At 34.7% G+C, this 24,906-nt stretch overlaps 1 protein-coding gene across 1 annotated transcript in view; it reads right to left on the bottom strand.

Moving 5' to 3' along the window:
• Positions 1-24,906, bottom strand: part of LAMA2 (laminin subunit alpha 2) — a gene marked incomplete at its 5' end in the record, with an annotated part of 435,223 nt that overhangs the window by 242,088 nt on the left and 168,229 nt on the right. Inside the window, 2 exons of the mRNA XM_019630849.1 lie at positions 8,193-8,404; positions 9,917-10,021. Of these exons, the coding sequence (XP_019486394.1) occupies positions 8,193-8,404; positions 9,917-10,021 (317 nt within the window). The remainder of the gene's footprint in view (positions 1-8,192; positions 8,405-9,916; positions 10,022-24,906) is intronic.

Below are 24,906 nucleotides of genomic sequence, written 5' to 3'. Positions count from 1 at the left end.
TTAAGAACACAAACTCGCGAGTCAGATCGACCAGGATTCATATCCTATGTCTGCCATTTTACTAGTCCAATAGCCAAGGAGGAATTACTTAATCTCTTTAGACCTCAATATTGTCATCTATGTAATGGGGATAATATAAGAGTCCACACATCATGAGTTTGAGTAAAGGAATAAATTAAATAATAAATATAAAGTTCTTGATATAAGACATAGCACATTAACACATGTGGGTGATTATTAAATCATAGGCATCTTATTAACATTCTCATTGACTGTTGAAATAGGATAAAAATGACTACATGAGTAGTATAAGAAATACTATTTGTCCCCAAACTAACTTTTGTCATTTTAATGAATTAAAATAAATTTCAATCTTAAGAGCACAAAATTAAATGACTGCTACTGATGCATAATAATTATTATTTTTTTAAATGATCGATAGACTGCCATAACATATAATATGCCATCCTTTAACCATAAGAAAGATGCAACTGACTCTTGCTAGGGTATACATTTGTACTTGATTTCTCAAGAATGGTGGTAGATTTTTTACTGATTGGCAATTCACAATTGCCACAGAGCTTGCCAGTTTTGGGAATGTATGCTGTAATCAAGCAAGAGAACAAAGCTAAAATAATAGGCTCATTAAATGCATTTTCAAAAGTGACAAGTTTTAACAAAGCTGTAAACTTTTCAGCAACAAGTTTCTAAAATCTTTATTGTTTTTACCTTCACTTTACCAGTCCTAGACTTTTGATTGTACCATGGATATGCATGAATTCATACATGATCAAGAAGTAGAACAGGAAAATCAACTTGGAATCTCAGAAAATAGGCCTTTGGATGGATAGCCAGATACTAAGTGCTAGCTGGTCCCCTTTAAACACAAACATTATCTTTAGCTACAGATGAACTCATCCAACACTATCTTGAATGCTTTCTTCTCTGGTGTTACAGCTTAGACAACCTGGCAGACGGTCCTTAACTGGTAAGCATTAAAAATCACTGGTTTACAGTGTTTAGGTAACATAGAGATCTTTAGAAAATCACTAAATGGTCATTGGTTTTTTTCACCAAATAAACTTGTACGTGAAGTGTCACTGGAAATACTTTATTTTTTTCTAATTGGAGTGAAATTCACATAAAAGTCACCACTTTAAAGTGTCATTTAGTATATTCACAGTGTTGTGCAACCACTATCTCTATCCAGTTCCAAATATTTTCTTTGGCCCCAAAGCAAACCCTTTGCCTATTTAACAGTCACTCCCTATTCCACTCTTGTCCTAGCCCTTGGTAAGCCCAAATCTGCTTTGTAGCTCTATGGATTTACCTATTCTGGATATCTCACACAAATAGTATCATACATTACTTTTTATGTTTGGCTTCTCTATGTTAGCATAATGTTTTCAAGGTTCATCCATCTTGTACCATGTATCAGTATTTCATTCTTTTTATAGCTGAGTAATATTTTACTTTATGAATAAGTCACATTTTGATTATTCATCTGTTGATGGATTTTTACCCCCCATTTTTGGCTTTGGAAATAGTACTGCTATAAACATTTGTGTAAAAGTATTTTTTGAGTACTTATGTTTAATTCTTTGAGGTATATATATAGGAGTGAATTTTTTGTATCTGGCAATTTTTCTCAACACAACATAAGGTCTGGAAGAGTTACTAAATTGAGGCTAGTTCTTGTTTATACTGATGTGAGCTTATGAGCTACTCTTTGAGAACAGAGACACTGTTATGTCATCTGTATACCTACCCCGATCATCTCAATACAAGCTCAATGCACTTATGTTGATGGATACAAGACTAAATGCATACATGAATACCTAAATGAATAAACGAGTGGATAGACAAATATTACACACAATTAGTAACATACTCCATGACAAATGATACACTAAAGATTAATATCTACATTTCAGATGAATAAAATCAGATAAGTACAAGACAAATTACTTGTTGTATCTAACAAAAAAAATAAATTGACAAATGTTAGATTTAGGACTGGAGGCCAAAGGCCAGAACTCATCCGAATGTATTGTGATGCTTAATTGCCTGCAATTAGTAGACTTGTCATACGATGAATTTATATTTCTGATTACTTTAAATTCAGAATTAGATGATTTCATGATTACTATATTAGTTGATTATCACAGAAAAGACTATCACCATTTACTTAACAGTAGACTAATAAATTGTATACAGATACAGTCTCAGTGTTTTCAATATAAAATTGATAAGCAAAATGTAAAGAAAGTATTGGAAAGTTATGAAACAGAAAGATGAGTAATTGAGTACTACTTTAAGGAGCAATTTAAAATATAACAAAACAAAAATATTTTCAATGAACTGCCAAATTTCATTTGTGTTTTGAACAACAGATGTTCCTCTCCTTAATCTATGTAACCATTTGGAGCTATGAGAAATTTTAACACGCAAACAACTTTTCCAGCAATATCCCACATTAGTATTCACTGAGCAGTCCCAATGTTCATTAGGTTCTGCTATTTCTTAAATGGGATTTTAATGTGTTTTAACAGTTTTAAGTGTTACTCATGAAGAAGGCTCTAGTTTTTTGTTTGTTTGTTTTTTCCTTCAATATGGTCATTTTCTTTTCTTGATACCAGGCTGCATTCATTTAAATACACAGTGCTGTCAATAATAAAGTACTAAAGTTTGGAGATGCATGAACTATCAAAGATTTGTCAACTAAGCCAAATGTTTTAGCTGGCTATCTCTCCTTATTATTATGACTCTTAGATACAGAGAAGATGATGAATGAAGAGAAAAACATAATTATATAAGCTAGTATAGAAACGTTAGAATAATATCATAAACATTGTCTTAAAAATTGTTCTTTTTTAGTCTTATTATATTTTCCATCAGAGTTAGATATGTTTCACTAAAAAAAAACAAATAAAATTTAAACATTCTTTGAAACAAGACTTTTCTCTTTAAACCTTTTTAAATAACTTTTTTTCTATCCACCTTCTTTTTTTTTAATATTGAAAACATCCATTTAATTCTATACTTAAATGAGTGTTACTTTGGGTTAACCACCATAAAGATTTTATTGCTCTCATGGTTCTTCGTTCTATTTCATTTTGGTTAAAATATAAGATGATGTCTCAGAACTTTTTTAAATCTTTGTCTTGTGAAAGTTCCAAAAAGTACTCAATTTGGGGAGCCTGGTCATTTTTACTCTATTCCTAAAAATTGAACAAAATCATTCATTGGCCCAGTTAATATCTGAGTGGGCCACCTAGGAAAGGGCTAGACATTTTCTCCAAACATTTTCAATCCCACATCAAATAAAAGAAATAACTGACAGAATCTGTTACTGTTACAGCCATTCGTAAAAAATATATTAAATGCTAATATGAGAATTCATATCTTGCTACCTCAGCCCTACCACTGTGCCCCGTTCACATTTCCACAGTACTATTATACTATGGTAAATGTACATCTGCCATTCATGATGCAGTATGTTTTCTTAAAATTCAATGATCATTTATCCATCTTTGTATCCTTGTTGTTAGGCTAGAACTACTACATCATAATAATTATTATGTATGGAGTATCTAGTATCTCTGTGCATTATAATGGGAGGCATGACAGACATCTCATTTAAGTATCAATGAACCCGATGTCAAATCATGTTTTTGTCCACATTTACAAATGATGAATCTGGGGCTCAGAGAAGTAAGGCACCTTGCCCACATAATACAGTTAGCAAATGGTACAGCACAAATTCAAACCCAAATGTAACTCCAAAACCAATGATCATCTTGTTACCCTGCATTGCCTCTCAGCATATGCTATGTAGCATATCAGGTGTTTTAGATACATCATTTTTCTTACTTAGCCTTCAATCTTGAAAGTTCAATATTGTTTCTGCCATTTTACAGAAGAGGGAACCGAGACTTAGAAAGGTCCACAGCGAAGGCGCTCAGTAAACGTTGTCAGACTGAATGAATCCAATATTTACAGAGTAGATTTGAGAGGCAGTCAAGGATTATAGGGAGGAAAAACATGTGGGTATAAATACTGGCTGAATCTCTTACCAAAAACCTGATACCTAGGAAGTCGCACAAATCCTTTTTAAGTCCTAAAGTCCTTACCAGTATAATTTCTTCAAATTATACAGATAATCACCAGTATCTTTAATTCCCAAAAGAAAAGTATACTATCAACACAATTTCTATAATCATTAGGAAGACTCCTTTGTTAATAACAATTTTTTTCTGAATTATTTATTATATAAATTCTGTGTATTTTTAATAACTAAAAACAAACAAACAAACAAACAAACAAAAAACCCTCACATTTTCTCTAGAAGTCATGTGAAAATATCTTGCTTGAAAGTTTCTGTATTTATTTTCAAGCAATAAAGACACATGGGAGCATCACTATAAAGTCATGATGGGCTCAGTTACACTGTGGTAACAAATGACTCCAAATTCTCAGTGGCTTAACAGAAAACAGAAGTTTATTCATGTAAAATCCTCTGCAGGTCTGGATGGCTGTTCAGGGCAGCTGACCTTCATGTGCTAGTAATATTTCAGACTGTTTTGATCTGGTAGCTGCATAAGCTTCAGACAGTCTTATTCTGTCAATTCAGTGTTTTTCGGGTCTGGGGGCACGGGGGCGGTGATAAATCACTTCAGCTCACATTTCATTGGCCAAACCAAGTCATATGATCACATCTACCCTCAAAGGTTAGGGAAATTAAATATTCCAAAAGGAGGAGATTGGAAATTTGGTGAACTATACAATGTCTACTATATGGTTAAAGAGAAATATATTTTTTGCAAAGTTATATATCAAATTGGTGTTTAAGAAAAGCTGAATGGGCTCCTTGATGAGTTAAATATCAAGGATACTCCTACATCTGAGGTTTGGAAAATTTAACATAGAAAGATGTACAATTAGTTGATTTATTTTGCAATCTTGAAATAAAGATGACAATTTTTTTCTATTTTTATCTTTGCTTTATCAGTGAAGACAATGAGAAGGAAATCAATTGATTTTCTTGTATGGGCCTCTCAGCATTCTGGAAACAAATGGCAGTAAAACGGTCACAATTTTAGAAATATCAGTATGTGCTTTATTCTAGAATTCTCTGAGTCTTAATGGTACTTGGAGAAAATATTGTTCCTTGGAATGATGTAGGTCAAGTAGAAATGCTTCAGATTTGTGAGCTGATGTGCCATTAGCAAGGTGCTTTTGCAGCCCTCTAATTGTATTCGCATAGTGACTTGTTGAAATTGGCAAGCAATTGTCCTGCTCCTTATATTACAGATGAGGTGATTAAAATCCAAAGGGGTCAAAGCTACATGTATGGTTACAACTATTAAATAGCTGAGTTGAGAACAAAAGTCAAACCCTAACCTGCAGCCCAGTTCTCCTTTCACTATTCAATTCCATCTGCAGTAGTCCACCCTTATCCGCAGTTTCACTTTCCATGGTTTTGATTACCCACGGTCAACCACAGTCTGAAAATATTAAATGGAAAATTCCAGAAATAAACAATTCATAAGTTTTAAATTGGGCACTGTTCTGAGTGGTGTGATGAGATCTCAAAACCCTTTTGCTCTGTCCTGTCCGGGATGTGAATCATCCCTTTGTTCAGTGTGTCCATGCTGTATGCACTACCCACCCTTTAGTCACAGAGTAGCCATCTCGGCTATTAAATTGACCATTGAGGTATAGTTGTGCTTGTGTTCAAGTAACCCTTATTTTACTTAATAATGGTCCCAAAGCACAAAAGTAGTGACGTTGGCCATTCAGATGTGCCAAAGAAAAGCCATAAAGTGGTTCCTTTAAGTAAAAAGGCAAAAGATCTCGACTTCATAATTGATAGCAACGTGTTGCACCAGGAAGCATTGAGCCCTATGAAGACTTCAGCAAGGCATCCCATGAAGCAAGTGACATCGAGTCATTTACTGCAAGTAAGGGATGGCTACACAAATGGATGGAATAGATTTGGACTGAAAGATATAAAAATTACTGGAGAGACAGGGAGACCACATTCACATAATGTTTAATACAGTATATTAGTATAATTGTTCTATTTTATTATTAGTTATTCTTGTTAATCTCTCACTGTGCCTAATTTACAAATTAAATTTTATCATAGGTATGTATGTATGGGAAAAACACAGTATACAGGGTTCAGTACTATCCGCAGTTTCAGGCATCCACTGAGGGTCCTGAAACATATCCACTGTAGATAAGGGGGGACTACTGTAAATCCATAACTGAGGAACCTAGCCCATTTGCTGGTAGGACCACCATGGGAGTAAATCCTCCTTAAATAACTCTAAACATGAATTTTTGTTGAGATAGCTTCGATTGACTTGTGCTCTCATACAAACTGGATACCAAGTCAGGAACCTCTGTGCAAGACAAGTTGAAATCAATTCAAGTCATGTTTTACAAATATGACTCAATGCACTAGTAGATCAGCGATAAATAAAATATAACAAGCTTACTGACTCAGGATTCATGCTGACTTTCAGCTCACCTGAAGTGGGTAGGGTTTCAAATCTGACATTGGCTTTTACTTCTTGAGCCAGAAAGCAGCCACCTATTTGGATTAGCTACTGTGTCAGTTGACACAGCCATGCTCTGTGAATGTGTCACTCATGTATGGGAAAACTTCGAAAGGCTTCAAATGAAACTGCTGATTTTAAGATGGGTAGACACTGAAATTATCTGACATAAATCAAGGGTAAAATGCCTTTGGATTAACTAGTCTGAGAAGCAATGCTGAGAAAAATAAATAAGCCCCCTAGCTACTTTTTGTCAATGTTGTTGTCATTCACTTTGAAAACCAGAGGACTTCAATTCTTTATACTATTTAAACATCATGACATTCTCTATTCTCTAAATGGGGAAAAACATAATTAATTCCTAAATGTTGCTTTTCGTCTTCATGGCATTTTAGCTCAGCTTCATGGCCTATGAAAAAGAGGTACGTTGTTTGGCAGTGGTTCTATTTATGAGTCTGCAGTTCCCTCCTTTGGGAGATGGTAATGATGATTACACTTAGTTGAAACACTACAAGTGAAAAACAAATGAGGTAGCACAAGCAAATGATGGGGCTGGGGAAGCATCAGCAATAAGAAAAAAAGAAACCAACCTGTTGTAGACAAATCAATATTGGAGACACTGCTTTGATTACGGATATGCCAAGTTGTCAGTTTATGATCAAATTTAATCATCTAACTTAATCTAACTTAAATGGTAGTTTCCATGATAGCTTGTGTTATTTATTATTAGAGTAGAAAAAGAGAAAGGAAAATAACTCATTCAGACACAGGTGAAGTTTAAGTTTGAGAGACAAATGTCATAGTATATATATATGGCATAGCAGCCTACAGTAAGTCAGATATGAGCATGTTTGCTTCAAGTCAGGGAGTTCTCTCTTTAAAGGAAAAAAAAATCTGGAGAATAAAAAGGAACTGACCTTTGGAAGTTCTAGGTAATGGGCACTTTACATAATTATCACACATCATTTTCACAATACCCTAAAAGGTAGACACTATTATCTCTATTTTACACTTGAAGAAATCAAGTTTCCAACAAGGACCAATCACTGGCCAAAGGTCACACATATAATAAGCAATAGAGCTTATTAAATTCCTAGTCAGGTTGGCCCCAAAGCTCATACTCTTTCTTTTATACCAGTAAGCCGTTATCATCTTATAGTGTTTTATAAAAAGACTTGTGATTATTTAAATGAGGGTGCTTATATTTCTTATTATAAATTATATACTATTAAGTCAGAAGCTAGTTAATTAATTAATGGAAGAAAACATTTTACAAACCACTTTCTGAATATGAGTACTCGGGAATTATATCTCTTTAGTTTCCCACTGAGTCATCATATTTTCTTGTAGGGCATTTCTCAGTTCGGGGATCACTTTTATCACGTGTTCTGGCAGAATTGTCAAGGAATCATCAATGCTAATAAAGGGCTAAGACAAATTCCTTCTAGGTATTTAAATTTTTAAAGCTTGAATAGCAACGCTTTTCAGAAAACCAGTGCTCCATTATTATCTACTATTTGAAGACCACAACCCGCCACCCACATCTTCAAAGTCGCTCTTCTAACAAAGGCAAGCTTGCCCCAAGGTAAATGTGTGAACATGGGGAGGTGCAGTTCTTGAGTTTACCTGAAGATGGCATCCATCCTAAGGCTGTACGTGATTTGTATGAGGACTCTCTTCAAATCCGCAAGCACTGTCATAAACTCTTTTCTACTGACTGGGACATTCCTGCCATGTATGGTAAACGATTCCTCTTTAAGTGATAATACATTAACGTGTTCTTCAGATGGTTGCAGATACACCTCATCTTGGGCTGTGCTGATTTTCAAGCTCTTTCCCTAAAGGGCCAAAGAAAGTATAGAAGGATAAAACCATGAAAAGAGGGTATAAAAGGAGAAAAAGTGTCCATATTTGAACTCTCCACTTTGTGGATTATCCTTAGCAGGTTTTTAATTTCAGGTTGGCTTTCACTGTCATTTAGCATATTTCTGGTACATATGAAAGGCAGAGAAGGCAATTTCAATAACAGCCTTCAGTAGATGCATTACAAAAGCGTACGCTTCTTAATTATGCATGACCTTTCTTCCCCCATTAACTAAAATAATAGATACCTGGAAACTCATACACGTAGGTGATTACACATACCTTCATTTTACACAGTGCACAAAAATTGTATATTTCAAATATATTATTTTATAGTGCACATGGATTATATAGGAGAATAGGAAAGAAAACAGAATAGTTTAAGTTATTGTTTTAAAGGACTTTTTTATATTGAAGACAAAAAAACAAGATAAAACTCTACAGCTTAATATTCACAATGGCATCATAATAGGGAGTATATTGACTGACCTATGCTGTTTAGGGTATCCTTCTTATCTTAGTTCATTCATATTAATGACATATAACTTCTCACCATTTTACATTTAGAGGACACCTTTTATAGCAAAGGAATTCCAAGATATACTTCTAGTTTCATAGATACACACACGTACATATATACATATGTGATTATACACACACACACACACACACACACACACACAAGTTCCACCATGTGTACACTGTGGAAAGTTCACGAACTTAATTGTCTGAATTTTCAAATATATCATCTGGACCACTTCATCTAATACTGGAAATATTCATTTTGGGGGAAGAATTTTTTCATTGATTCACATGCATGAAAGGTTCAAGACAAGGAATAACAGAGCCCAGTGCTATGAACTTCAACCCATTTGGAATCATAAATGTACATGCAAGTATGTGCCTTTGGTTACGTGTGAGGGTTGGTTGGAGGGGTATGAGAAAGGGTGGGAGAAGACCTCCAAGATAACTTTAGGCTTCCAGCATTTGGGAATTGCCTATGGCCCTCTAAACCCTGAAAGCAGTTTCTCCTATATCTTTCTGATCTAAATTAGGAGTTTTAAAGTCAAGATTGAAACATACCTAAAGAAACACTTTTCCTTTTTCATTTACTTCTGCCTCATATAAACAAAGAAGTAGCCAATACATTCTACTGGGAAGCCGGGGGAGATGGAAAAAAATAAAACTACGTAAATCAGCATTAGCCTAAACACTTTCATCATACTTATTTCCTTGGGAACATGGCCACTGTGATCTTAATTTAAATTCTAAGGCTAGTTGAAAGGCCGTCTTTATCACTGGAACTCAATGAATATACTCAGTCTTCTGGTTATGTCTCAGAGTGCAACATAAGACTGGCACAGAAAAAAACGATATTTTTCTATAGTAGTATGTAAATTAATGTCAAACCAACCAGGTAAGGCATAACCACAAATCACATAAGAGTGCCAACAAGTTGAGCATAAATAACCATCTCCGTACTGTACCTCTAAAATAACCATAAGCTGGAGTACATGTTCTGTATCTTCTTCTGTTTCTTCTTCGAGGTCATATGACACGGTGAACGTCAATTGTCCTCCAGCTGCTGTGAGCTACAAGAGTGGAGATGTGTAATCATTACAGGACAGGAGATGGACTACTGAATCATATTTTACTTATTATTTTTAAATCATCTTATTGTTCTAGAGGGAAGAATTTCGAAGCAGAAATCACGAGTGCAGAGTGAGAATGATAGACATTCCTTTAGGAGTAACCTTTATACGAACCTTAGCCATCAACGGCGAGCCTGACACAAATATAAATTCAGGTATTATGTTCTCCAGTATTTCAGGCTTGCTGAAATAGGTTAAGTTCCATGAAACCAAACACAGCTCTTGCTGTCATTTTCCTCGTCTATAGCTTGAGCTTTACAATTTCCAAACAGAGAAGGATTTTTGTCAAAACAGGGAGATTTCTAGCCATCGCTGAGGGTCACTCACTTTCTGTGGGTGCAAATGCTTTCAACAAAGACATCACTCTATTTGACAGGCACTTTACACAGACTATAAGCTAAGCTGGGAATTGGTCAAAGAAAAATAAAAGAGTGGTATCATATTTTATATTATAATAAAATTCTATCAAAACTCCCAAAGAAAATGGACTTTCCCCTATGCAATCAAATATGCTTGTTTTAAATGAATGTTATTTTCCCTTTTTATTAAACAAATTTCTTTCCTTCCAACATCCATGCTAAGCCCCATACAATGTATGCTTGAGGTTTACATGTTCTGACATTGACAGTAACCTTGTAGAAAAGGGAAAAAAATAGGAAAGCAAGATCATTTATAAAACAGAAATCAACACTGGAGCTTGAGTGACAGATTCAATGCAAATTCTGCACTCTTTTTTAAAAAAAATCCACTCCAGCATTGTAAATAAAGATATTCATAACACAAAGCTGATGATTTGTATTCTGCTGTTTCCTCCATGCTGACAAGCAGAGACTGAGGTTTGCAGTCATTGGCTGTGGCCTCTCAGGGCAAACCCTGATCACCTAGCAATTCCCAGTGATGCACTGGATGGAGGAGGAGGAACCCAATTCCTCTCAAACTTGTTCCATAGGGAATCACACATAGCTCACTACGGCTGATTAAACAGGGTTTTTAAATTGCAGCTCTGCAATGTCTTCTAAGAGCTCATTACATGGAGCTCTATAAGGAACAAAAATTCAGAAAAAAAACCTTCTATTCCCCTGCTCCACTGAGAAATAGCCTTACTCTAATGTCTTTTCATATAGAAAATAATAAATATCTGCCTGGACTATAGCACTTGGCATTATTGTGAGTAATGAGGGGTGAATCTGTGTGAAAAGTTTTTGGTTCTATTAAGATAAGCATCCAAAATATCACATAGTGTGCATGTTCAAAATCAGCCAGACATCTTCTCAATGAAAGGAGTGTAGAAAGGCAGTATAAAAAGGACACTATATATTTCAAGGAGGACTGAACAATTTAGAATTGTATAAATTAATTAAAATATTTACTAGCAGGTAGGATTGAGTTTGAGAAGGACATTGTGACATGGATGTATAACGTTGCAAAACCTTTGAGCTTCCAAATATCTTTTATTTAAAATTTGAACCATGTTTTTATTTTTCTGAAATATGTTTCCCCCCAAAATAAAAAAAAATCAACTTAATTCTCAAAATTAATTTAAGAAATTGCCACATATATCCAAAATAAGAAACTCAGAATTAAAGACAGTAATTCTTATTTGGCCAATAAAAGAGCCAAATTGTGTACAATTGCAGTATCCAATCTTCTAAGACTTTAGTTGAAATAGAAAAAATGTTTGATTTGTTACAATATTTGATTGTTAATGTTATTTCCATTTCTACTTATAAAATTATAAAATCATATAGCATATAAAATAATATGGGAGAGGCATGAAGGTAGGAATGTGGAAAAAAAGGAACAAATGACTGCAGAAAAAGAGAAGGGCCTTACACAGACCAATGATAATATAAAGCATGAACTAAGGAATAGGATTAATTCAACCCATTGTCTCGAGGACTTACAACAGTAATAAAAATTAAAAATTACTCTTTTAATTACATTTCATAAAGCATTTTCCTCCAAAATCTTTCATGCATCTTTAATACCCATGCTTTGGCATTATTAGAACCAGTTTATGAATCATCTAACAATTTTCATAAGTGAATTAATTTAACTTCCACCTAAGTTATGTGAAAAACACACAATTTTGAAAGATGAGTGATACCGATACCAAATGTTTTTCTCTCAAACCCCAGGTACCCATTTCCATTAGATTAGAATCATTGTCTTTTTTATTCACCCTAGAGGTATATATTTATGATCATCTAACTAGTTAGTCAAGTACTTATTTAAGTTACTTTTAAAAAAATTATTGCTTAAGATATCATCCTGCAGTTTAGAGGTTGTACCCCCAGGAATACGTACTTACTCATTCTCTATTAAATTCTTTTGCCTTTATTTTTCCTTCAACTCCATAACCTATTCGTAAGCAGTAAAACTACACATTTCTTGGTGTTTCCAGCTAATGTGTCTTTCTCAAAGAGTACATACCATTGTATGAGAGTCTTTGTAACAAGACAATTATAAGACAATGCTTCTTTTCTGAGGGATATTATTTTGGGGCGGGGAGATTTGAAAATATGCAGAGTAAAAGTGTCCTTTTGTATAATTTTGTATAAAGAATTATCTGCCTCTTCGTTTATCCACTGCTTCGTTTTCCAAATCCCACCTTTGCTGGGTTCCTCCATGTCCTTGCTTCCCCACTCTCCTATAATCCCATCAGTATCCTAATCTTCACTCTCCATCAAATCAAATGTGCACAGGGATGGCAATCATCAATTGACTTGATGGTCTCCTCTAGCTGCTATTATCTATGTTTATGTATCCATTTCACTGTCAATCTCCCAGGCATGGTTATTACACTCATTTTTTTTTATTCCTACTCATTCACTCTTTCTTATGTTATCTACTGCAGACTGTTTTTCACACTTAGTTTTAATACTTCATTAAAATGCCTCTTGAAAAATCGTTCAACACTGTTAATAGCTACCACAAATGGAGTTTTTGTTGTTTTATTTTTAATATTTATGTAACATGTAATAGTTCTTAAAATTCTTGATTCCTTTGTCTTCTATTGCACTAAACTGTCCTGATACTCTTCCATGGCTTGGTCATACCTCTGTCACATTTATATATACATTTTTCCTTCTTATTCTGTATTCATTGTACAAATATCTCTAAGACTCTGACTCTCTTTTAGTTATCCTTTCTTACTGACTTTCCATCCCTCTCTCATGAATTGAACTATGCTTATACCTGGTTCTTCCATCTTTTGCTGTGTCCATGCATTAGTTTGCTTCTGCGTCCATAACAAGTAGCAGAGACTGGGTGGCTTAAACAATAGAAATCTGAGATCAAAGTATTAACAGGGTTGGTTTCTTCTGAGGCCTCTCACCTTGGCTTAGAGAAAGCTATCTTTGCCCTGGGTCCTCACTTGGTCTTCCTTACCTGTCTGTATCCTAATTTCTTCTTCTTATAAGGATACCAGTAATATTGGATTAGGGTTCACACTAATTACCTCATTTTAACTTAATTAGCCCTTTAAGGATCATTTCTACAAATACAGCCACATTCTGAGGTTCTGGGGGTTAGGACTTCAACATATGAATTTTGGGGTAGATACAATTCAGCCTGTAACAGTCCTGTACTGAGTGATAGTTCAATAATGTCTCAAGCACTCAACATACCCAAAGTTAATCTCATCTGGATCTTCCTGGGAAACAAACTTGATTATTTTCCCATTTTCCATGATTGGGCCAAGTCTATTGCTTTATTTCTCTGTTTTAAATTGGAAACTGTAAGTACAACAAAACATTTTTAAAAATTATTTTTATCATCTTAGTGCCTCGATCCTATTCTCTTAAGAAGCTTCTTGTCTAACTTTCTATTTCCATTGCCATATCACACTTACTAGGTCCCCATCAAACACTTGAATTCAATTATCCGATTTCAGTCTTCTTTTAGGGAAAGGTGTTGTCAACTAGTACTTCTGTTGTGGTTCTTCCCTAATGAAGAATCTCCAGTAGTCTTGGGTCTATAATATCGAATGATATTTTTGAGCAGGTTAAATACTCTCCAGGACCTATCCAGGCCTTGTTCACAAAGTCGCTGCAGAGTTGCCCCACGGCACTACAATGAACTCAAAAAGGCAACGTGGGATACTGCAACTGTTTGTAGGAAATACGGCAGTACTATACACATCCATTAGACGCCACACAGACATCTAGCTCAGGCTATCGATAGTTCACAATTTTAACATTAGATAATGCTATATTCCTTTCTAAGGATGTTCTCAGAATTTTAAGTTATGTTTTGGTTTACTTTCACATTCAGCCATGTTATAGCTTTGTTAAGCAAAGTTTTCAGTAGATGCTGTGATTAAAAACCAAGTATAGCACAAAAATCAGTGTGAAACAGGAAATGAAGGTAGAAGTGTCTGATCTGATTCTAAGTTTGAAAAATTGTGTATTACCCAGCAGACATAGAGGTCCCATTACTAACTAATTAGAGTTACTTTTGAAAAAAATACATTATTATATTGTCTCTATGTCATTATATTTTTACATGATTGCTAAATCATTAAAACATGAATATTTATTAAGTTATTTGTCCCTAACTACTGTAGCATATTTCAGTGGGTTTAGGAGGGACTGTGAAAAAAATATGGAGACACAAAGAGTACTATGAATTAAGACAGTCTGGAAACTTCTGATTTCGTCTCTTTTTTTTAATTTTTCTTTTTAATTAAAGTTTATTGGGGTGACAATGGTTAGTAAAGTTACATAGGTTTTAAATGTACAATTCTGTAATACATAATCTATTTATCATATTGTGTGTTCACCACCCAGAGTCTAAGTGACCTAGTCTCTTTTTATGTCTATCCATTCTGCTATTTAGATTTGCTTAAACTTATTTTCCTGCTGAAATTCTCATCCTCACAGCTCTCTGACCATTCCAATGCTGCTTTTCTTTCTTTGCCTGGCTGATGTCCCACTGGTCTGAAAACTGAGGAAGAAAAGATGTTTCTGTGATATTTCCAAAGCCTACAACAAATAAGAGAGCTACAGGATTCTAGAACAGGTAGAGCTCTGTATATACCAACTTACAAACCATTAATTCTTAACAATACATCACATGACATTGATAAGTTACGCATACTGGGTGTAACTTTAATTTTCCACATATTTGGACTTTGTAGATTCAATTTATTCATATTATCTTTGAGACTTTCAAATTAGTCCATTTCGGGGACCACATCGATTACTGTAATTTTACAGAGCACTGCATGTACAGCCAACAGAACATTTCATTTTCTCCTGCTATTTAGAAACTCAGCTGTCATCATTCTAATTGGCTAGAGAAATACAGTCTTCCCCAAGTAGAAGTACATGCAATTCCAGTTCACTTTGAGGGAATTCTTATGTTTACTGGATAGATTAGACTGTACTTACCAGAGATGGAAATTGTAGTCCTTTTCAATATAAAGAGAAAGTGAAGGTAATGAGAATAGTTCCTTCTAGAAGGGTCCCCAAGCACCTAGCCTTTTACCTTCCTCCATATCTATTAATCAAAATTATTTTCAGAGAGATTTAGATATCAAATTGAGAAGGCACTGTACGGCAACAAGCAGCTGCGTTCACTCCCAGAGGTGGTTCAGTGCTAAGCCCTTCCTTTATTCTCCTGATCCTCAAATTTACCCCATTAAGAAAAGAACACCACAAGTAGCTGTTTCCCATGAGTACCTGTTTTAATTCTACCTTCAGGATAAAGAAACAGCTTGTTTGCCAGTAACATTATAGTTACACTGCAATATATAACCTACTGTCACACATAATGCAGTGTGCATGCAGCACATTGCATTACAGGTTTAATGAGGCAGAAAAGTTTTCCCTCATGAATGGAAAAGGCTAAAGGTAATTCATAAAACCAAGCTTTACAAAAGTATTTAGAATTAGGCTATGTGTTTTCTAGCCTCTCTCTTCCCCACCCTGCCCCCCGCCCCTAATTTCAAGAAATATGAATTGAGGGGGGAGGATGGGTGATCTATGGAGGAAATTCTTTTCACACAAGAAGCCTGAAATACCTGGTTCTCAGATGTCAGGCCATCATCACTCTTACGCCATTAAATAGGGTGTAAAACCTAATATTTGCTTTTCTTACCAGAGCAAATGTTTCAGGAGGAATATACCAAAAATCAAATGAGAAAAGGCTTTGTAATATTGAGCAGGATAAATGAAACACATCTGTCAATTTCAAGTTAGCATCACAAAGAGAGAAAGAAACTCATCTTTCTACATGCCAAAGCCCCAGAGCCTTACACTATCAAAAGGCATCCCTCCCACATAAGTGTTTATTAATACATCTCATCACGGAGTTCTCTTTTAACATAGAAACAGTATGCCATTTCAGGTTTTGCTTTGCTTTTCCATACATTTATAACATTGAGATAAAGAGCATGTTTTTCTTCTTTCAAAGCTTGATAAGTATTAGAACAAATGCAAGGGGATTGTTGAATTAGAGAACAGGCAGAAATTACATGGGAGGTCTTAAAGTTATACCATCTTTAATGCATAGAAAATGGACGAGGAGTTGTAGGTGTCAGAGGCAAGACATTTTAGAAATGTTGGGTTGGAAGGTAAGAGACCCCATCATATATGTAGTACAGGGATACAAAGAAAATTTTGAGGAACTCTACTGACTGCCTGCCTTCTTTCCGCCTATCCTTTTATTTCCCTCTGCGCCTGCTCTTCCTTCCTTCCTTCCTTCCTTCCTTCCTTCCTTCCTTCCTTCCTTCCTTCCTTTCCTTCCTCCCTTCCTTCCTTCCTTCCTTCTTTCCTTCCTTCCTTCCTTCATTCCTTCCTTTTCCTCACCTTCTTTTTCCTTTTCTTCCTCTTCCTCCTTTATCTCTTCCCCCTCCTTCATCTTTTTCATTTGAATATTCATAGCAGAATTCTGACTTTATTTATTTTCCAATAACAACTATGTTCTTTTCACACATTCAATTATTAGAACTATTTTGGGGAAAGGCCTGACTTTAGGATTTTTTTTCCTTTTAGATTTGGCCACTTCCAACCTGGTAAGACTATATTGCATTCTTTTGTATTTTGTATCATTTAAATTGCATAAGTATCCAAGGTAGTGATTGAAATTAGGACTGTGACAGGGTCAAGGACTGAGTTTTACAGCAGCCCACCTGAGACACTCCCTCAGTGTAACACTAACTGACCAACCAGCACCCCTGCAGCCCAATCCTCCAACTACCTACGAAACACTCAATCTTATTTATTCTTCCCAACTTTCACCATGACTTTCCAATTTGTCACAACTTACCTTTTAGTCGATATTTATACACAATGTGTCTTATCAATAATGCCAAGAGATGTTTATATTACTTATATATATTTATATTGATATTTATATTGATTGTCAGAGGGAAACAAAAGTAATTAGAGACATGTAGGAGAACTGAGAAGTCAATATGAGTTTCCTATACAATCTTTGTTAAAGTAATTGTTTGTGTTTTTTTGTTTGTTTGTTTGTTTGTTTTTAGCTGAGCCATCCTGCCATCTGTTGGCAGCTCAATGGCAGCTCAGCTCGAGCAGGGAATTGAACCACTGTTGCTCAGAGCTCAGACTTTTTTTTTTTTTTAAAGATTTTTATTGGGGAATTGGGGGAAGGGGAACAGACAAGCTGCTGTCCTTTTGTTCTTCAGTCTAGTGTGGAGGACGTTGCTTCACTGGCCCAAGTTGGCACCATCGTTGCGCTCTTCCCAGGCGAGGCAGATCAGTCGCCGGCTTTTGGACGGCCACTCACGGTGGCTGCTGGCTGCTCAAGCTGGCTGCTGGCAACACACGGTAGCCCATGGCAACCCACTGCCACAGGGGCTGCAGCCTACGCCGTATCCGGCGACTCACAGCAGCCCAGCTCCAGGTTGAGCTGTTGTTCAGCATCTTAGCTGTAGAGGGCAGTGTCACTGGCCCTCATATGTGGGATCCGAACCGGGGCCCTTTGGCATCCCAAGCCAGCTCTTAACCATCGCGCCACTCGGCCGCCCCAAGTAATTGTTTATTTACACAAATAACAACCACCTATCTTCAGTATAAGTTTTCTGTCTCCTATGTAACAAGTAAGGCCCAGTTCTACTTTCCCTATGCTCAGTTATGATTCAAAGCAAATGAAATTATAAGGATTTGATCAGGTAAGAATGTTTTAGGTTGCAACTGAAAACCAGACAATTAGGGATTCTCATATAATAAGTCCAGAGGTAGACAGATAAAAATTTAAGACACAACAAATGAATTTTTTTTTCCTAGTCCATGTATTTTCTACACACACTTAGATGCTCTCAAGGGACTTAAATATATAAACATTCCATGTATAGATTTACTAAACAGAAGATGATGAAATGCCTACAAGTACAGCATCCCATACAATAAATTAGTATTAAAAGTTTTTTGACTTAGAGAACTACGTGCTATTTTGTGGCATATGCTGATCAAGTATTGAGTTAAAATAGTACAATCTCAACAGATGTGAGTAAATGATAGCAGCCAAAGTCTCTGAACTGCTTTTTTTTTTTTTTATCAGACCCAAACTCAAAAACAGGGTCTTTGCAACGGCGGTTTCTCTTCTGTTTACTTACTTATGTTTTGATGGACCCCTTGCTGTGGGTTGGATTAACTATGTGTAAATATTCGGTGCAAAAAAAATACATGTAATACATAATTGAACATTGGTCTACGCAAGTCATAAATTATGATTTTATATATACATGTGTTTATTATTGACTCGGACTCTTTTTTTTTTTTCAAGTGCTCTGCCAAGGAAACAGAAAACTGCATGCTCATGATATAGCACATTGATGATGGTTAAAATAACAGGTCACATTATAACCCAAGTTCCATTAAGTTAAAGAGAAACAGGCTTACTGTTTTCACATGAATGACAAATGAATAAAGACAAAATATACAATCCTTGTGAGAAATTTATAAGAACACTGTGAAAAAGAGATATGGGCATTGCTATTTTCTACTCGAACGAGAGTATTAGTTAGCCTTTCTCTTACTGCTTAAGTATTTTATCTTATAAAGATATTCATTACTTTGGATTGTAGGCAGCCTTTTCCTTTCTTATTGCAAAAGTAGCAAAACAGTGTAAAACACAGTTTTCATCTTCCCCATAAGCAATCCTCAGTGTTTACACCCTCCACAACTCTGGAGATGGCTAGAAGGCCTGTATGTTTACATGAGCTCAATCAATTCCAGGTTACACTATTGAAATAAAGGGTATTTTGAAATAGCAGTCAACTATTTCCCACCAAAGCAGCAGCCAGAACACCAGCCTTGAAATACTCCTCTGATTTGATGATAAATCGACCTATCACTATTCCTATTTCTCTCGTCCCTCATTCGTGAACTCCGCAGGTGATTATTACAGTGGTAAAAGCTGGTCGTGAATTTTAGAAGAAAAAATCCCCAAATGTGCAATGGAGACTAAGTCACACCCCAAAGGAGAATCCACAAGCCAATAAATTCTTCCAGGATGAACAGATAGAGTTGTGCTAGTTTTCTCACATGTCTATTAATATAGGAATAAGATATAAATCACACAAAAGATCAAGCTCGTACCTGGAGGTTTGCTGGACCTGGATTAGGATTCTGTTTCTGCCTTTAAATGATGCAGGGCCCTTGGGAAAGTTATTTATGCTTTCAGAGTCTCAGGTAATTTTCACTAAAATGAGCTGAATTACACTTATCTCAGAAGTTTGCTCTGAGGATGAAATGAGAAAATACACATAAAATTCCTCACCTAGTACCTAGCACGTAGTATATAGTCAATAAATGTTGTACATCATACTGTTTTAACAAGGATCGTTTTCAAACTTAAAATACCATACACACTTCACACAGAAAACCTAATCATAATGATATTTATTTCATGATTCTAAATGCACTTTAAAATCTCAGAGTGTCTGGAGAGATCAAAGTGATGGCAGGATTCAGATCTTATTCATGTTTTAATGTTTCCCTATGGTCCTTTGCATAAGTGTCTTACAAATAGTACATGCTACATAAATATCTGTTGAATTTTAATCAAATTCGATACTATATGTTATTTGAATGAATTTTAGATGGAGAATACACTAAAAAAAATGGAACAATTTGTATTACACCCTGTGAGATACTTTGTAGTTATTATTAAAATAGGTCTTTTTTGGTTTCTCTATTCTTATCTTTATCAGTACTAAAAGCAGACCCAAGGAGATATGTCTATTTGAGCTTTTCAGTAATTTTAGCTTACTATAGGAATCTAGTGTAAAGGTGACTGGCAAATCAAAAACGTGTTTGTTTGAAAATTGGGAACCTTTACCATTTGGGAAGTTTAATCTGCAGTTAAAAGGAAAATCAATATTAGAATCATTTAGACATTAACACACATAAAGTAACTATTACCTTTCATCAGCTTCTATATGTTAGGATAATAGTGTAAATTCTAACATCCACTAATACATATTTTATAAGTTATAAATATACTTTCAATATGCTCTGATATATTGGCAAATAACGTAGTCTTTGTATTAAGAAGACACATAGCATACAGATTAAAGGAAGCGATGATACAACTGTAATCACAGCTTGACAGCACTGTTTAAGAGAACAGCTGACAAATCAGAATTCATCAGAAGACATATGACCAGAATGCTGATGACTATAAAAGCTTAGCAAGAGGTTTGAAAAGGCAATGAAAATATTTCACTTTAAAAAGAGAAGACTTAGGGGAAACACAATTGTTTTCTTCAAATGTTTGAAGGTCTATTATACAGCAGGTGCCGAAAAAACATACACATGTTTTAAGAAAGGAAAAAACTATTAAAATTGTAATACTCAATATATAACGATAACAAAACATGAATACAAGTCATGTGTATACATTTTTTTGGCACCCCTGGTATATAATAGGAAGAAGACATGCTCTGTTTGTAACACACAAATAGAACAGATATATGTAAACTGGAGGGAGAGGATACTTTTTGATCCCATGTAAGAGTTAACTTCTAATATCTAGACCTGTGGGAAACGGAATGAGTTACCTCATAAGGTATCTATCTATATCCATAAGGATATATGAGTTGAGGTCCATTGGTCTGAGATGATGGAGAAGTAATGCCTAAATCCGCTGACAGGTTGGACTAGATTTGCTATCACTTGGCAACTTCCAATTCCACTACGCTAAGTTTTACAGCTTATTAATTAATAGTTGGTTAATTAAATATTAGGGTAACACTTTTCAATTTCTGTTGTAGAGAGCCAGAATAGTATTTAGCTTTATATACACCTTTTCCCTGCTCTGTGATGTTAGAAATAAAACATTTATAGGACAGAACAACACACTCATTAAGAGAAAACGACTTGTATAGACAGTATCAGAGAAACAGAATGGCAGAGTGGAAAACAGTACAGGTTCTACAGCTAGACTTCTGAGAGGAAAACAGGTAGACCTGCCCCTTATTAGCTGTGTGTGACTAGAGTAAACTACTTAATTTCTCTTTGTCTCAATGCTTCCTCTGGGAAATGGAGAAGATACAACAGCAAATCCCTCAGAGGGTTATTGTGAGAGTTCAATCGAATAATCTACAATAGTGCTTGACACTTCATAAATGTTAAATAAAGGTTAGCGACTATCATTATGCTTGTTATTGTTGCTGTTGTGTAAAACAATCTCCAAAATTTGTAATCTCCCAGAGCAAAATTCTCTTACTACCATATCATTGCAACAAACTAGTATAATCTGGATTTTTAAAGTTTGAAAATAATAGTGTCTACCACCTTTTTATGAAGGTATAGATAATGTAAAATTATAATAGGTCTCAAAAATTGGGGGAACCCCATTACAGAGCCATATATAATCAAGCTAACATTTGTATGAAACTTTAGAATTTCAATAGCATATTTCTGCATCATTTTATTTAATCTACAAAATTTTGGTAGTTTAGGTTTATTATATTATTATTTATAGATGTAGAAACTGAGACTTTAAAGGGGTTCAATTGTTCAAAATCACATTGCTACTTTACTGATGCTGAGATACATTTTTTATTTATCTTTACTTTTCAAAATACTCTGCCTCAAGTCTCTCCCTCTCTCCTCCTCTGTTATATACTCTCAGTATGCATGCTTTGTATAATACAAAGGTCATGTGCTTCAGAATAAGACTGATCCCCTCTCTAATCTTAGTCCATATAGTTACTGTGTGACTGGGCAAATTAACTTAATTCTGAAGCTGTGTTATGCCTAAAAGGAAATGAAAATATCTACCTTCAAGGGTTTTTATAAAGCATTTATGAGAGAAACTATGTAAAACATAGTCTCCATGCTCTTTATCAGGCATATAGAACTTATTAACCATTATCTCATTTCCCTCTCCTAATTAATCTAGGAATTCAGGAAGTTTAAGTGGTATGTTAATTTGAGTCTAAGTTCTTGTGTAGAAAAAAAAATACTGTTGTTTCTTAAACATGAAAATATGCCTCATTAGGCTTGATCACTGCACTGTACACCTGAAGCTGATGTTGTATAATATTGTATGTCAACTATAAGTGAATATATATATATATATATATATATATATNATATATATATATATAGTCACAGGGTGTGGAGTATAGTTTGGGAAATGGAGTCAATGGAATTGTAATAGATAATGTGTGATATGGGAGGGGGAGTGGGGCGGCGGATTGGGGGAAGGGGGTTGTCACTTTGAGGGGTAAAAAGTATAACTATTGCACTGTGTTGTACACCTGAAACTAATTTTTAAAAAAAAGGAAAATATGCCTCATTAATAAAATGAAACAAATGAAGTAAAACTTTGCTAAAAATACCATTTTTCACTCATTGGATTGGTGAAGTTCCAAAGTCTGATAACACACTCTATTAGTGAGGGGTTTAGAGAAACAAGTATTTTCATTCATCGATGGGGTATGTATAAAATGTATCAACTTGGCAATATCGATTTAAATTACAGATGCATACACACTTGGAAAAGCAATTCTACCTCTGGAAATTTATCCATCAGTTATACTTGCACATACAGGATATAGCTAGGTACATTTTTATTCATTGCAACAATGTCTATAGTAAAACATACTGAAAATAGACTTACATCCATCAATAGTCATTGTTAACAGACATATTAATGATGATAATGGAGATGCCAAACACTCTTCAATGGGGCTATACATATATTAACATTTAACCCTCAAAGCAATACTTACATAACCTTATCAGATAGGTATATCAGCATTATTGTTACATTCATTTTGAAGTTGTGAAAACGAAAGCATTGAAAGTTTACATAACTTGCTCAAGGTTAAAAAGTTGGTGGGTGGGGAAACCAGGATTTAATCTCACGGCCTAGCACTAGAGTCAATGTTTAACCTCTTTGATGACCGCTGAACAAAGAAAAATCTTTACCTATACAGATTTGTCTTCATTACATTAAATAAAATTATAATGTGCTTTTATAAGGTGTATGTCATGCTACCATTTGTGTAAAATGAGGAAAACAAATTGTGTGTGTGTGTATGTATGTATATGTGTATATATCTATGTATTATAAACATTATACATAGATATTATACACATATATTATATATGTGTGTATATATACATATACATATATATGTGTGTGTGTGAATATACATATATATGTATATATATATATATATATATATGTAATATTGAAGCAGAAATGTAGGGATAGGGAAAAGAGTTAACCCCAAAATAATACATGGTAGTTACTATTTCGATATTTTTTATTCTTAAGTTAATTTTATCAGGTAAAATGTTGCTAATAAATCAGCATTACTACCTGAAATATTTAAGTGAAGTTGAATATTTGTGATGTAGACACCTGCAAAAATGCCCCTGGTGCCCAATCAGAAAAATAATGCTTTAAAAACACATTTAGAGGAGTTTCTGGAAGAGTGATGCTAAGAAAACACAAAGAAAAGGAAATCAGAAAACTGAGTGCGAGTCAGCTCTGGTAAAAAACCAGGTGTGTAATTTTAACAATATCTGTTTCATAAAAACAAAACCAAAACTGAAGTATAGAATATGGAAGTGAAAAGAGTTGACATGATGTCTCAGTCTATTTCACAGAAGTATAACTTGGAACAAATATATACTTCAGTGAGCTTTAAAGTCATCATCTCCACTGTGGAGATTTCAATGATTTCACTGATTATTTTACTGTGTTATTTTGAGATTTATATGAAGTAATATTTATTAATACATTTTGGAAACTATACATATGTTCACTTTTATTATTTGATACTTTTAGTTCTAAAATTCCCTGACTTAAAAGGCCGTAGAAATCTGATGCCTATCAGATCATAAAACCTCAGTTAAATGTCAGGATCTCTTGCTTCACTACAGAAACTCTTTACTTGCATTCAAGTAAATACATTACACAGTAATTTTTTTAGATATGCTTTTACTTTATTCCTTTTTATTTTTAGTAGATAAATCATTAGGATAACATAGCCTCACCAGAATCTGCAAATTTCATGAAACATATATTACAAGTAAGTCAGAGTACACCCTCCCTAGTTCAAAAAACACAAAACCAGAAGTAAAGAAAATAACAATGGCCAAAGTTGCAAAATACAGATGAGCATTCCTTATATGCTGTATGAGAAAGTTTTTTATTTTTCTACTAAGTTCCCCAATTCCCATAAACCACAGGCACCCTTTTATAAGAGAGAGAGTACAAACAGTGTTCTTCACTATTTTCTAAGAAAACAGAGTTCCTGCCATACAAAGGCAGACAGACCCTCAGGACACTCCAAAGTTCCTGCTCAGAGTTCAAAGTGGGGCATAAAAGCA

This window comes from Hipposideros armiger, unplaced genomic scaffold, assembly GCF_001890085.2.
Source record: "Hipposideros armiger isolate ML-2016 unplaced genomic scaffold, ASM189008v1 scaffold_957, whole genome shotgun sequence".
NCBI lineage: Eukaryota > Metazoa > Chordata > Mammalia > Chiroptera > Hipposideridae > Hipposideros > Hipposideros armiger.
The sequence above is the reverse complement of the archived record's forward strand: the minus strand, read 5'-3'. Positions and strand labels throughout refer to the sequence as shown.